The following is a 15,584-nucleotide window of genomic DNA, read 5'->3' as shown; positions in this document are numbered from 1 at the left end:
TCCGACTACCCAATCTACCAAAAAGATAGAGCCGACACTGCGGTTTCGGCGAAACCATGGTCAAGCAAACGCGAAACCGAGAAAACTGAACAAAGTACAGCTGAACCTATTCCTACAACTGAGGCCCCTGCTACAACTCTTGAATCGACCTCAGAAATTTTACCCACTACGGTGGTTGACTTATCAGACACCATCCCCTTGGATGTCTCTACCCGTGGTGCTGCTAGGCCTCCAGCAGCCATGTCCATTAAGGCCTTTGCCAGGGCTAAAGCAGCCAAGACTACTAAAACAGTGCCTGTTAAACCCCACATCCAGGCCCTCTTCTAGTTCTCAAATGCTTACTTTGGCAGAAGATTTAATTTCTTTAATTAGAGGATCTCAATCTCACCCAGACAGGGCCTCTCAGCCCCAGAGAAGAGACCTAGGGCAGAGCCCGAGCCAGTGTCCTCTGATGATTCTGCTGATGAATCAGACATAACTGACCAGCCAGAGGCTCCTTCTCCAATTTTGAAGATTCTGATGCTGAAGAATCCATTCCAGCTGCTTCCCCACCAGAAGAATTCTCCTTTGGAAACCTTGCATGCCATGCGAGAACAGTTCCAATGGCAGCAACAGGATTTTTCAGACTCCAGAAAAGACTTAGGACCTTTCTGCACCTCCCACAGCACAGGCCCTTAGCTATACCTCCTGTTCTCTGTGGTGGATGATGCTTTCAATGATGTTTGCTGCTCCAGATTCTTTACCCCAGCCCCTGCCAAACCAGACAGATTTTACAGGGTGCCAGATACTCATCACCACCTTTACAAGGCCACTTGCAGACCCAGAAACTATATCCCAGGGTCCCAAGGCAGTAGCCTAAAAACCCTATTCCTTCTGAAAGGGAAGCAAGGTCATTAGACAGATGGGGTAAAAGGTCTACACTTCAGCTAGAGCTTTAAACTGTCAGTTTCACATGATACAATACCAAGAGTTTATGCTTGATCAGTTAACTAAAAACTAACCACTGATGAATCTCTTGATAAGAAATATGTATTAGAGATGGTAAATAACATACAACAGGTTAGCAACCATTCCTTAAAATGTGGCTATGATGCACTGGAGGCTTCATTTAGATCAGCCATGACAGGCACAGTGATAAGAAGGCATGCATGGCTAAAGGAACAAGCTTTACGGATCATGTTAAAGCTAAGTTGCTAGATGCTCCTATGGACAAGACAAGTTTGTTTGGTACACCTGCCCAGCAGGTTATGAAGAAAATGGAAGAAAAGGCAAAATCTGTTCAAACTGTTAAAGATTTCTTGCAGGTTCAACCCCAAGGTTTAGCAGGAACTGGCCTGCCAAAATTGGTCCTTTCCTGACTCCACAAAATTTCAAAGGGGCAGGAATAGGCGTTCCAGAGGCAGAAACCAATCCAGAGGAGGTGCCTACAGAGGAAGACAGTGGCAAGGTAACAACAGAGGCACAGACACAGCCACTGCCACTACATCAGCACAACCACAGTGACTTACCTAAATCCGCCTACCAGGGAACAAATAGCAGCTCCCTAGGCGGAAAGTTAACCTTATTTTCAAAGAACTGGCACTACATAACAAAGACAAGTGGATTTTACAAACCATAGATCAAAGTTACGGTTTCACTTCCACACTTTACCAGTCAAAGAGGAATGCAAATCTACCTCCAAATCAAAAACAGAGCTCTCGCCAGATAATGGAGTTAGCAAACATGAGAGCTGTGGAAAGAGTACCAACAGCAGAGCAAGGAAAGGGTTCTATTCCAGACTATTCCTAGTTCCAAGAAAGGAAAAAGTTGGAGACCAATTTGTCCACCTTAAATACATACATCATTGTCCCAAAATTCAAAATGCTGACCCTACAGCAACTTCTTCCCATGCTGGGCAAGGAGTCTTGGCTGGTAACTCTAGATCTCACCAATCTGCAGAAGATACCTCAGATTTCTTGCAGGATCAGAGCACTATCAATTCTCAGCATTGCCCTTTGGCTTATCTAAGAGTATTCACAAAATGCCTGGCATCAGAGACTTCAGGAATTCAAATTTACCCATACCTGGGCTGACTGCTGCTACAAGGGACAACAAAAGCAAGCTGACAACAGATTTACAAAGGGTCATTTACTTGCTACAAGCACTGGGATACACAGTCAATTTACAAAGGAGGTGATACCATCCCCAAAGGGACATTCTTCTTGCGGAGCAGGCTGATACCATCCCAAAACAGGGGATTTCTTTGGGCGGAATTGGACACAGTAAAACAAATGGCATTCCTGACTACAGAAAAACACAAAGAACTTCCTCTTTAGTTCTTGGCACTAACAAAACTGAACAAGTTAACAGCAAGAAAAGTACTGCAGGCCTTGGGCTTCATGGCATCATGCATAATCTTGGTTCCATTTGCCAGACTACATATGAGAAAACTACAGTGGTACCTAAAGAATTTATGGTCCCAACACAGACACAGTCTAGAAACAGAAATCCCACTAATTCCATGCTTAAAACAGGAGTTCCTATGGTGGGCTCAGGCATGCCAGTCAAACCCAGGCCTACCCTTTCGCAGATGTCAAGCAAGCCAGACCATCACAACAGGCGCTTCAGACCTAGGATGGGGGGCCCACATGCTGGACAAATGCGTGCAAGGATTATGGACACAGGATCAACTTCAACTGCACATCAACCTAAAAGAAATGCTGGCAGTAAAACTGGCAATCCAAAAGTTCAAACCATTTCTCAAAGAGGGCCAGTTGATGATAAGGACAGACAACACCACAGTCATGTGGTACATCAACAAACAGGCCCCCTATGCAGAATGACCTTGGAGCTGTGGACCCTGGCACTCAGCTACAACATCCAGTTACAGGCAATATTTGTACCAGGAAAGACAATACTCTAGCAGACATATTAAGCAGAACCAGGATGCCCGAATGGAAGCTTCACCGGACATCTTCAAGACCATCTCAAAGAAATGGGGAATGCCACAGATAGACCTATTCATCACCTCTCAATCACCAGCTCAAAAATTCTGCACAAGGACATTCCACCCATTAGCATGGAAAGTGGATTGCTCTCCTTCAACTGGAAAGGCCTAACAGCATATGCATTCCCACCTCTTCCTTTGATACACAAGGTACTACTGAAAATCAAGGAAGAGCGTCCAAGGATAATCCTGATAGCTCCAAACTGGCCAAGACAACACTGGTATCCACTACTGAGGAGCATGTCTCGAACAATATGTGGACAATTCCCTGATGCCTTTGATGTTAGCATAGAACCACTACAGCATCATACATCCAAACCTAAAAACCTTGCAACTGACTGCATGGAACATCACATAACAGCAGCTAATCCAGAACTTTCCCAAAGAGTTAAAGACATTATTCTGACCTTCAACAAGAAGGAACTATGCTGGAAAATGGAAAAGGTTTGTCATCTAGATCTGGATGGAAGAGGAAAAGATGTGTCAAACATAGATATGCCTAACATTCTGGAGTATCTGGCGAACTTCTTCATTCAGGCCTGTCCTACTCCTCCATCAAGATACATGCATCAGCTATTTCAGCAGAATACAGCTTTGATCCACCTGTTTTTCACCCTTTGCTCAGGCAGTTCCTCAGAGGAATCAAGAATGTAAAACCTCCAAGGAAACCACCATTACCAGCTTGGGATTTAAACTTTGTGCTAGAAAAGTTGACACTATCACCCTTTGAACCAGCAGCAACAGCAGACCTACAACACCTGTCATGGAAAACTGCTTTCCTACTGGCAATTACTTCAGCAAGGAGGGTTTCAGAACTACAGGCCTTAATGGCAGTGCAACCCTTCTAATCTTCCACCAAGATAGAGTGTCCATGAGGACTAATCCTACATTTATGCCCAAGGTGGTATCCAGAGTGTCTTTAAACCAGGCAATCCACCTACCTACCTTCTTTCCCAACCCACAAAACAGAGGGGAAAGAATACTGCATACCTTGGATGTACATAGACAGCTACGCTACTACTTGGACAGAACAAAAAATAGCAGAAAGACTGACCAACTTTTTGTAGCCTATGCAACAGGAAGGGAAGGAAAAGCTATTTCCAAACAGACAATCACCAAATGGATAGGAAATTGCATACGATTCTGTTACTCCTTCCATGGAAAACCAATTCCACAGAACATAAGACCTCATTCTAAAGCATTATAATTTGCCTCTATATCCATGAAGGACATAGTACAGTTTTGTACCTACCATAAATGTAGATGTCGAACTGGATAGCATCTGCAGTCAAAACCCTCCCTCCTTCCCTCTGTGGTACTCCTAGGGTGTTTACCCTTCTAATAGCTAGCTGTTGGGGGAGTCTTTTATGGTGTATTTGTTTGTATATATGTACATACATGCTTATTGTTGTGTTTACCTCTATCTATTTGGAAACATTGGCATCTATCCAAATTTTAGCCTGCAAGAGGGCTACTGGCATCTGGGGCAAGAAACACTGAGGAAAATGGCGTTGGCTGGTGCCTTTATACCGAAGACCAACAGCGACATCAGCCCGAGGCGGACCGGACTTTGGAATGCGGCCGACTGAAGGGCTGCCTGACGACAGGACAACCCACTTGTTATGACTGCAGATGCTATCCAGTTCGGACATCTACATTTATGGTAGGTACAAAACTGTACTATACACTGCCTCCTTTAGATGTTCTTCGTGTTTCACTGTTGCAGTCATTACATTTGGGTAATCTGCTGGCAGGTTGTCCTCAGTCGGCCTGAATTCCAAAGTCTTGGGTCCTGCGTCGGTTGCTGTCTCCTCTTCCATGACGTCAGGTCGTCAGGGGTATAAAACTTGCAGCCGACGTAATTTTCTTTAGTCTTTCTTGCCGCGTGGTGCCCGAAGCAGAAGCATTTCGCAAGTGCCGGTCGGCCGACTACTGAAATATTCGAGTTTGAGTTTCAGAACCGAAGTCTTCACTAAAGCTAAGTACCCCGTTGGGGAAACTTTTTTATTGCTTTTTACCGATGTCAGAAAAAGTTAATAATTGTATTACTTGTGGAAAGCAAATACCTCATAAGGATTTCCATTTATACTGTATTCCTTGCCTAGGCCTTGATCACAACGTGCCTGGCTGTCAGTTTTGTGCTAGATTTAATCAACGCACTATTAAGCGTCTGTGTATTATTGCGTCAAAGTATTTTGGAAACAGATTTAACTACCCAGAAATGTCATCTGATAGTAATCCGACTACCGGAGTACATAAAAAAACGCAAAGAAAAGGACAGAGAAAGGCAGTCGAGATCCAAAACCGACGATGAAGCTTCTAAGCCAGTCGCCGGTTTGCCAGTACTCGGTGAGGCGCTTTTGCAACCCCCTGATAACCCGCGACCTTCGAGTCGCAGGCCTCTGCCGACACCCATGTGGAATCTGGCATGCCGCAAGATACTCAAGTTATTGGACCGACGGATGTATCTCCCTTGGATGGGTCCGGAGCCGCTGAGCAGGCAAAGACTTCTGTGGGTGTATTCAGACCTCAACATTTGTATATCAAACCGACGAAAGCTGCAAAACCAAAGGCTAAAACAACTTCTAAAACTAAAAATCTGACGCATGAGCCACGTGCACAGGCCTCTATGCCTAAAAAACAGATGATCAAAATGCCTGAAGACCTTATTACCTTGATCAGGGGTACCCGTCCACCTCCTGATAAGAGCCTAGGCAAGACACTGATTATGAATCTTCAGGTTTCTATTTCTTCTGATCAGGAATTATCTATGCCTCCCTATGAGGATTCTGATGCTGAGGAATCTATTCCGTAAGCCTGACAGATATTACAGGGTCCCTGACTCGCATAAATTTTTATTTAGAAACCCTGCTGCTGATCCTGAAACTATTTCACAGGGTCCAAAGGGAGTTAAGGCCTCAACAGCAAAAAATCCTACCCCCTCTGGCAGAGTTTCAAGGGCACTGGGCAGATGAGGAAAAAAGGTTTATACATCTGCACCCTTGGCAATCGGGGCCTTAAACTGTCAATTTCATATGCTTAAGTACCGACAAAATGTTAAGGGATTGCTGAAACAGAAAATTATGTTGATTTCAGAATGTGCAGAAAATAAAGAATTGCAGGAATTATTGCATACAGCTGAACAAGTTGGAAAAGCATATTTTGCAATGTGGTTTTGATTCCTTAGTGGCCTCTTGCAGGGCCGCAGTTACTGGATCGGTGATTAGGAGGCATGCCTGGTTAAAGGAACAACATTTGCCTGATCATGTTAAAGCTAAATTGCTAGATGCTCCTTTACAGCATGATTCTCTGTTTGGTATTAAGGCAGAAGAGGTTTTAAAGAAAGTGGAAGACAAAGCTAAGTCTATGCAAACTGTTAAAGACTTCTTACAAATGCAGCCACCAAGATTCAGTAGACACTGGCCTACAAAAAATTGGTCCTTTCCTGTGTCAGACAGAGCTCAAAGGGGCAAATCCAGACGCCCTAAGGGTTCTAGATACCAGGCGCAAGATTCATACAGGTCAAAGCAATGGGGCGCTTCCACCTCCAAATCTGGAGGAGATAAAGCGCAAACCTACAGAAAGCAATCCCAATGACTTCCCTCTGCCTGCACCAAGTACTTATCTTTTGGCAGCACCCATGGGGGAAAATTAGCACTTTTTGCTCAAAATTGGCAGTTAATAACCCAGGACAAGTGGGTACTAAACATCGTATCACAGGGATACAGATTCCATTTCCACACACTGCCAATGGCAAATGGTTGGCCAGATCTGCCAAAAAATCAATGGGCAGAGGCACAGAAAGAGTTTACGTCACTCGTGGATATGGGAGCCATTCAGACAGTACCAGAACAGGAAAAAGGACAAGGTTTTTACTCAAGACTGTTCTTGGTACCCAGAAAGGACAAGGCCTGGCGGCCAATACTGGATTTATCGATTTTGAACACATACCTGGACATTCCAAAAATCAAAATGCTGACTTTGCAACAGCTTCTGCCCATGCTGGGCAAGAATGCTTGGCTGGTGACTTTAGACCTAAAAGAGGCATACCTGCATGTCCCAATGAGACAATCGTGCAGAAGATACCTTAGATTCAAGGCTGGCTTAATGCATTACCAATTCTCTGCACTGCCCTTTGGCTTATCTACTATGCCCTGGGTCTTTACAAAGTGCCTGGCACCAGTAATTGCATTTTGCAGACAAAAAAGTATACAAATATATCCTTACTTGGACGACTGTCTCATTCAAGCAGAGAACAAGGACACTCTTCTTCGACACCTGGCGTTTGCGAAAAGGCTTCTAACATGCCTAGGGTACACAATAAACGAAAAGAAATCACAACTGGTACCCTCTCAAAAGATAACATTCCTGGGTGCAAGCTTGAATACAACTGCCCAGATGGCTTACCTCACTCCAGACGAGCAAAGGCAACTGACTACTTACTTCAAACTACTGGCAACAAAAACGCAGGCTTCTACAAGACAATTTCTGCAGGCTCTGGACTTCATGGCATCCTGCATCCTACTGATTCCATATGCAAGACTGCATATGAGGAAACTTCAATGGTACCTAAAAAGTTTATGGAGTCAACATTCTCACAGTCTGGAAACCATGATTCCTCTCATTCCCTGCCTGCAACAGTAGGTTATATGGTGGGCAAAGGCATGTCACCAAAACATGGGACGGCCATTCACTCTACCCCCTGCCAGCCAAACCATAACAGACGCATCAGATTATGCCTGGGGGGCCCACATGGCAGGAAGATGCATTCAGGGCATATGGTCACCAAAACAAATGCATCTACATATCAACCAGAAAGAGATGCTAGCTGTTCAAAATGCCTTAACGGCCTTCGAGGACTTACTTCATCCAGGACAGCTACTGATAAAGACACTGACAACACCACAGTCATGTGGTATATAAATAAGCAAGGGGGCACACACTCCTACCCCCTATGCAGATTAGCCATGGCACTGTGGGACACTGCTTTGACCTACCAAATATATCTTCAAACTCAATTCCTGCCAGGAAAACAATACACTCTGGCAGACTATTTAAGCAGAAACCTTATGGATCTTCACGAGTGGAAACTAAATTCACAAGTCTTCAGCATGATAACAGAGAAATGGGGGAGCCCAGGCATAGATCTATTTGCTTCTCCTCAAACTTCTCAACTGAAAAAATTCTGCACAAGGACTTATCACAGACAAGCATGGAAAGTGGATGCCCTATCCTTCAGTTGGAAAAGGATAGTCAGTTTACGCCTTTCCGCCTCTGCCTCTTCTCCCCCAAGGTCCTCCTAAAAGTCAGACAAGAAAAACCAAAGATGATACTAATTGCCCCGGACTGGCCCCGCCAATACTGGTACTCAATCCTAAGGAACTTGTCTCAATACTCAGCTTGGACCTTGCCTCAAAGACCACAACTACTGTCCCAGCAAAACAGTCAGATCTTGCACAATCAACTGCAGACTCTGAACCTGGCAGCATGGCTGATCATGTAATCATACAAACAGCTCCTCAGTAAAGCTGTGATGGATGTCATTTTGGAAGCCAGAAGGCCTAGTACTAGAAAATCTTATGCTGACAAATGGAAGAGATTCGGTGCTTGGAATCAAGCACAAGGAACTGATACAGCAGAACCAAATATTCCTCAGATATTGCAATACTTAACTGAGATGCTTGACAAAGGCCTATCTTTCTCATCAATTAAAATCCATGCCTCTGCTATTTTGGCTCATTACAATACAGAGCCCCCAATCTTTTCTCATCCTTTACTAAAGCAGTATCGTAGAGGAGCCAAAAATTTAAGGCCTCCTAGAAGATTACCACTGCCTGCATGGGACCTCAGTTATGTGCTGGAAAAGCTCTCCCTGCCTCCATTTGAACCAGCTTTTACCGCTGATATAAAGTTCTTATCATGGAAAACAGCTCTGCTACTAGCAATTACTTCAGCAAGAAGAGTTTGAGCTGCAGGTTCTCATGGCTGTAGAGACTTTTATTATATTTTACCCAGACAGGGCATCTCTGAGGACAAATCCTACTTTTATGCCTAAGGTGGTTTCCAGTGTGGCTCTTAACCAAACAATTCATCTGCCAAGCTTTTATCCAAATCCGCAGAACAAGGGGGAGAGAATTCTGCATTCCTTGGACGTACACAGACAGCTAAGATTCTACTTAAGCAGGACTAAAGCTCTAAGAAAAACTGAGCAATTACTAGTGACATATGCTGCATGATCAGAAGGCATGGCTATATCAAAGCAGACAATTTCAAAGTGGATAAGCCACTGCATCCGTTTCTGCTACTTACACCATGGTAAACCTGTGCCCAAGGGCATTGTCTCATTCCACCAGAGCTGTAGCTACTTCAGCAGTCTTTCTAAGGGGTGTACCAACCAAAGACATTCTAGAGGCTGCTACTTGGAGTTCTGTTCACACCTTTACAAAGCATTATCATTTGCTTCTCTACTCTAAATCCAGGGCGCAGTTCTGCAGGGCTTTATAGCTGCTCCTAATGCTGTTTAGCTCCAGCCTCCCAACCATAGCTTTGGGATTCTACCCAAATGTAATGACTACAACAGTGAAACACGAAGAACATATTACAGTTGTGTACACTTACCATAAATGTAGATATTAGAGTGTATTCACTGTTGCAGTCCAGGATGCCCTCCCGCCATCCCCCTGTCATTCTGGAGTTTCTTTCCTTCACTATCTTCTACAACCTATGTGGTGCATTTGCTTGTAGATGAAGGTAAAGTTTATATTGATGCATGTATATGTGTGTATATATATATATATATATATTTTTTTTTTTTTTTTTTTTTTTTTTGCTACCTTTTTCGGGGCACCTGTCATCAGGGCAAGAAAAACTAAAGAAAATTGCGTCGGCTGCATGTTTTATACCCCTGACGACCTGATGTCATGGAAGAGGCGACAGCAACAGAAGCAGGACCCAAGACTTTGGAATTCAGGTTGACTGAGGGCAACCTGCCAGCAGATTACCCAAATGTAATGACTGCAACAGTGAATACACTCGAACATCTACATTTATGGTAAGTGTACACAACTGTACTTTTTCACACCTTCAGTTTGAGGTCTGAACTTGTGGAAGAAGGTGCAACCCCATATGGCTGGGAAGCTCTCCACAGCCTTGAACCAGGTCTCCATGACTACACAAATGTCTGCGTCTTCTAAGGTGAGGACAACCAGTGAGTGCAGTTTCATGTTTAGACTCCTAGTGTTTTATCAGCATAACCTTGAAGCTGTTTTTAGATGGAGTTTTTATGTTGGGAAATTTTGTCCTTGAGACATTGCCTAAAAAAGGCAGTATGGGGTGGCAAGAGCCTTACCAGTAGCCAAAATCCCAGAGGTGGTAGATGAAGACCATCTCTGGCAAAGCATTGAGGTCTGTTGTCATGTCATCCCAGGCTGACAGATAGTGGATCCCCTTAGAATGACACCAGAAGCTAAGCCAATTATTGAAGTCAGTCATTTTCTGTTTGTTTTGAGGTGTCATCCTTGGTGAGGTAAAATGCTGCCTAAGCCTAGGGAAATACCTGTCTGAGATGCACTGTCCGAGAGCTCAGTCATGTCTCTTCATGTAGTCCAGAGAGGTACATCTCAAATAGTTCACACCAACATGGTCTATGATGGAGTCATAACAGTACCTGTTGTTGAGAGGCTTGAAGCGCATGTATGATATGGCGTATCCTGGCGCCTGACAGACAGCTGACCTTGACCTTTTCCTTACCCAGCCTGGTGAGGGAGACATCAGTGTGTCTCATGTTGGAATCATCTATGACTAATATGTTTGATTTTGTGTTTTACCTTAAAGGTTTGATTGGTGAGTCACTGGTGCACAAGCTATTACGTGTAATGCGTTCTGCAGCTGAACTATTATGTGTAGTGTCCCTGAATTTGGGAGGTCTCTGGTGTTTAGGTACGTTTCTGGTGAGGACCTCTGCATATATAGGTATATGTGATGTAGGTTCGGGTGGAGTAGGAGGTGAGGTGTGCATGCTGGCAAACCTGCTCATTGTCATATGTACTGATTGGTGTGTGTGAGAGCATGGATTCAAGGTTCTTAATATATTTGCATTTCTCATACATTGTGCTTGTGTGGACTAGGAGTAAAGGGTTGTCTGTGAACATGAGGCAGTCGTTACACTGCCTCCGGATTTCCATGTCGACCAGGCTGACTACAGAAACTGTTTGAAATTGTCCGTCCATAGTGATAGGTAAATTTTATATGATCAAGTGGATGAGAGGTGTGTTGGTATCTCTGAGCAGAGCCGCGAAAAACCTCTGGAGGAGCACAAGCAAACTGCTAAGGAAAAATTTAACAAACAAAACATTTGGCCTTCGACTTTCTTCCTCTGGGAACTGAGATGGCAAGTAGCTGTTGCTTTTGTGCATGTAGAGACCTATATTTTGAAGGAAGAAAGTCACAGACTCCTCTTTATTTGGTGACCACCATTTCTGTATGTTTGTCATGCAGTCATGTTCTGAGTGGGAGCAAAACCTTACGCCACTGTGTGTGTGTGTGTGTGTGTGTGTGTGTGTGTGTGCGTGTGTGCGCGTGTGTGTGTGTGTGTGTGTGTGTGTGTGTGTGTGTGTGTGTGTGTGTGTGTGTGTGTGTGTGTGTGTGCGCGCGTGTGTGCGTGTGTGCGTGTGCGTGTGTGTGTAAGTGTAAAAGACTTAACTGGAAGACTAGAGAGAGAAAAATTATTAGAATTGACTAGGGCACTTAGAGTTAGCTGAGACATTGTTGGTAATGAGTATGTTTAATTCATTTTTATCAGTACTGTTAGGGACATTTCAGATTATAAAAGTGAAGCTAGAGTTGTTTAAAATGTTTGGGGTAATGGGTTGATTCTTAACTATTTTTTTTTTATATTACTTTGGAGTAGCACCAAATGTTGAATAAAGTTTTAATGGAAGGAGGTTGATGCTTTAATGATTTTTTTAAATTTAAGTAGTTTTAGCATTGAGTTTGCCTTAAGGTAAATCTCATATTTTTCTTGTTTCTCATTTAGGATCTTCCACCTTTGGCTAAAATTTCACGACCCCGTTCACCCCCTTTACCACCAGAACTAAAAAATGCCCCCACTCGGCCTCCACAGACTGCACCTGCCCAGTTAAAAAGCTTGCCTTCACTCCGCCCATCACCAAGTATAGTTAAACCTTTCAATATTCCTGCAAGGAAAGAGGATTCTGGCACGTCAAGAAAGGTACATTCAGTTCCAGTGGTTACTAAGCAGGTGGTTTCCCCACCTAAACCTGCTGCTAAGACAGTTCCCGTGAAGCCTCCTGCACCTCAGCCAACAAGAAGTCCACGTGAGGTTGTTCAGCCGTTGAAGAGTCCAAAACTTCCAGTCCAGAAGAAGAAAATGCCAGTACGTGTCCAGGTAAGTAAGCAAAGTATTTCATACATTTTCCATTGTTTGAAAAAAATTCCTTGTGCAAGATTTTTCTAGGAGCTTGTGAAAGCATGTAATTTGTTTTTATCAATTTCAGAATGCTATATATTGCTTTTATTCAATCATTTAATATTGTATAGGTTGCTTCCATACAGTCATTAACTGCAAAGTAAGAATGTCTCAGCTTGGCTTCTTCTTCATAGTTCATTTTCATATAGGTAAGTACTAAGCTAACTGCCTGCCCTTGCGAGCCATTTTTCATAAATATTTCCCCTTGTGAGAACCCAAACCCCCCTGCCTGTTGTGTTTGTAAGGCCCCTTTAACATTAGGCCCCCTCCCCCCCCAAATATATATACCTTCAATTTGTAAAAAGCCTGTGCCAGTGGTGAGAATCAAACCTTGCACCTTATGATTGAAAGGCAAACACCTTAACCACTGCACCATTTTTCTTTTGGCTTTTTCCCGGTTAGAGGTCGCCACAGCAGATCACCTGTCCGCTTGTGATTGGCAGTGGAGTTTTACGGTGTCAAGTTGCCAGCCCAGCGCCCAACCTTCCACAGAAGGCACACACACTCACACCTATGGCCAATTTAGAGTGTCCAGTCCACCTACAGCATGTCTTTGGGATGTGGGAGGAAACCGGAGCACCCGGAGGAAACCCACGAGACCACAGGGAGGACATGCAGACTCCGCACAGAAGGCACCCCAGCTGAGGATCGAACCAGGTAAATTAGATCTTCAGAAGTAGCCACTGTAACAGTGTATTGCATAATTTGTTATCCCGCTTTACTTAGATTTTCATTTTACCTACACTGCAAGACCAGGCTTCTTTTATTCCTGTCCTGCATCAAAGAAGGCTTGTGTTGATGTGCACACATGCTTTTCTGTCTTTTATGTCCCAGTTTAACACATGTTTGTGTTAGTTGTCCTTGCATTTCAAGAATTGCAAATCTCCCAATCACTTGAAGCAGTATTAAACATGCAGCAGCATACATTTCTTGTTTTGGGAGAAATATTTTTCTTTTTTATTAATGTTTATTAGTTACAAAGAGAATTTGATCTGTTGTAGTTTGTAAAGAAAAGTGAGAGCAGTGCAGAGCATTTAAACATGCTTCTAAAATCTGAAGAGTAAAAATACTGGCTTAATATTAAGAAAACTGTTTCCTTATGACTCTGTGTGACTTTGTCTTTAGCTGTTTTCTTTAGAGTTTGGCATGTTCATTTTATTTACTTTCCCTGAAGGAAAAAAAGCCAGTCTTTGTAAACCAGATTAAATGACTTCCTGAAGTGAAAAAAAAATGAGGCGTTTAACTTGCAGAGCCTTTTCTTCTTGCCGTTGGTGGATGCCTTCACATTTACTTTGGACTTTGATGGCTACTACCTATGCATTTCCATTCAGATAGCACAGACTGTTCAGCAGATTTATATCAGGAAAGGATCATTGTCAGTCTACCTCTGTTACTTGGGCTGTCCACTGCTTCAAGAGAGTTTTCAGAATGTTTAGTGATGGTCTTCGCTTTCCTTGATTAGGGAAATTCACAGTTGGGCAATGTGGACAACTTGCTCCAACAAGCCATATCTCCGCTCCCTAAATTACACGCAGTCCAGTCAGCTTGGGGATCTCTCGAAACCTTCTGTCAGCCTTCAGAAGTCTTGCATTAACCCTGCCTCAGCGTCGACCTTTTGTCAGGCAATAGTGGATGCCAGATTTGGCAGACTGACCCTCCCAAAGGAAAAAATTCAGATATGGTAGATGATGTGAAGAACTCGCATGACAGTATTGTCAGCTTCCATTCTCAGGGTACTACTAGCAAGGCCACAGTTGTTGAAGAGCCAAAAAATGTATGAAACCCAAAGGTGTGTACTAGGCTAATGGCCCTGGAGCCTTTACAAGCCTAGCTCGTAGGATTACCCTGGCATTGTGCCACCCGACCTTAGTTCCCAGTGCCTCTGTCGAGTAGAGCCACTGGAGTGATCCCAGGGTGAATTTTCTGTTTCCCATCCACTCATCAAGATTTCTCTTGGAGGGCCAGTGAGGTTCTCTCTCTGACCTGTATGAGAAGCCTATTCCATGGCATGGGCATTCTCTGGGTTATCAACCTTGCCTTCCAACACGTTCTGTTGATTGTGGTAATGAGGGTGAGGTCTCTGGAGTGTGTGGGGCGGAGGGATTGGGATTTCTTTAGATGTAGCATTTCTAACAGAGCTGGGTCAGACATGGCTTTGTAAGTCAAGCAGAGATCACCTCTAAGTAGGCGATATGAGTCACAGAATAGTTGGAGTTTTTTGAGTTTGTCCGTATAGGACAAGTGTTTAAGGCCTAGGATCCTCTTTGTGAGGTACTTTTGCAGCCTCTCCAGTTGTTGCAGGTGTCTAGTGAGGTACATGCCAAATGGGGCATTGTACTCTGACCTAATGAGGGAAGAGTAGAGGGAGACGATGACCTCCTTCTTCCTGGATGCAAAACCCTTAGTAATGAGATGTGCCACATAGAAGGACTTTGACCGCAGTGGCATTGTGGTGGTCAAAAGAGAGGTTGCTGTTGACCTGTGTTGCCAGATCTCTTATAAAACCCTTGTGTGTTCAGTCTACTACCATTGATGTGGTAATTCATGGGAACTGGGTTTTTCCCAAAGGGGGATGACTCCACATTTTTTGGCATTGAGCTTAAGGCCATGCTTCTGACACCAGTCAGTCTCACTGAGGCCTTTCTGTGGGATGTCAACATCACTTGGGGAGTTAATAATGGCTCCCAACTTGCAATCATCTGCGAACTTTGTCAGCCAGAGTCCTTGTGTTGGCCTGAGAAGTAGATACCAAACAGGAGAAGACCCAGAACTGATCCCTGTGGGACTCCACTCGTAACTTGTCAGCAGTTTGACTTGGAGTCAGCTACTTTCACACTGTGGGTTCTATCTGTGAGCTAGTTTGCAACCCACCTAGTGATATAGGGGTTGATGTCTAGCTTACTGAGTTTTTCTATGATTCCTGAGTGGGGAGTGGTATCAAAGGCCTTGGTCAGATCAAGGTAGGCTGTGTAGCGAACCACCTTGCCTTCATCCACAGCTCTGGTGACTGATTCAAAGAAGTCAACCAAGTTGAGCAGGCATGATCTACTCTTCACATAACCAAACTGTGTAGGATCCAGAGTTTGGAGATTCCTTGTATCCTTGTTTATT

General features: G+C 43.9%; 1 protein-coding gene across 1 annotated transcript in view; it reads left to right on the top strand.

The window, feature by feature from the left end:
* The window catches only part of MORC2 (MORC family CW-type zinc finger 2), a 1,452,408-nt gene that overhangs the window by 1,004,644 nt on the left and 432,180 nt on the right, over positions 1-15,584 (top strand). The window contains exon 19 of the mRNA XM_044068246.1: positions 12,021-12,392. Within this exon, the coding sequence (XP_043924181.1) occupies positions 12,021-12,392 (372 nt within the window). The remainder of the gene's footprint in view (positions 1-12,020; positions 12,393-15,584) is intronic.

The sequence above is a fragment of the Protopterus annectens genome, chromosome 4.part0 (assembly GCF_019279795.1).
Source record: "Protopterus annectens isolate FY-2018-M chromosome 4.part0, PAN1.0, whole genome shotgun sequence".
Classification (NCBI taxonomy): Eukaryota; Metazoa; Chordata; order Ceratodontiformes; family Protopteridae; genus Protopterus; species Protopterus annectens.
Note: the sequence above shows the minus strand (reverse complement) of the source record. Positions and strands in the feature narration are given on the sequence as shown.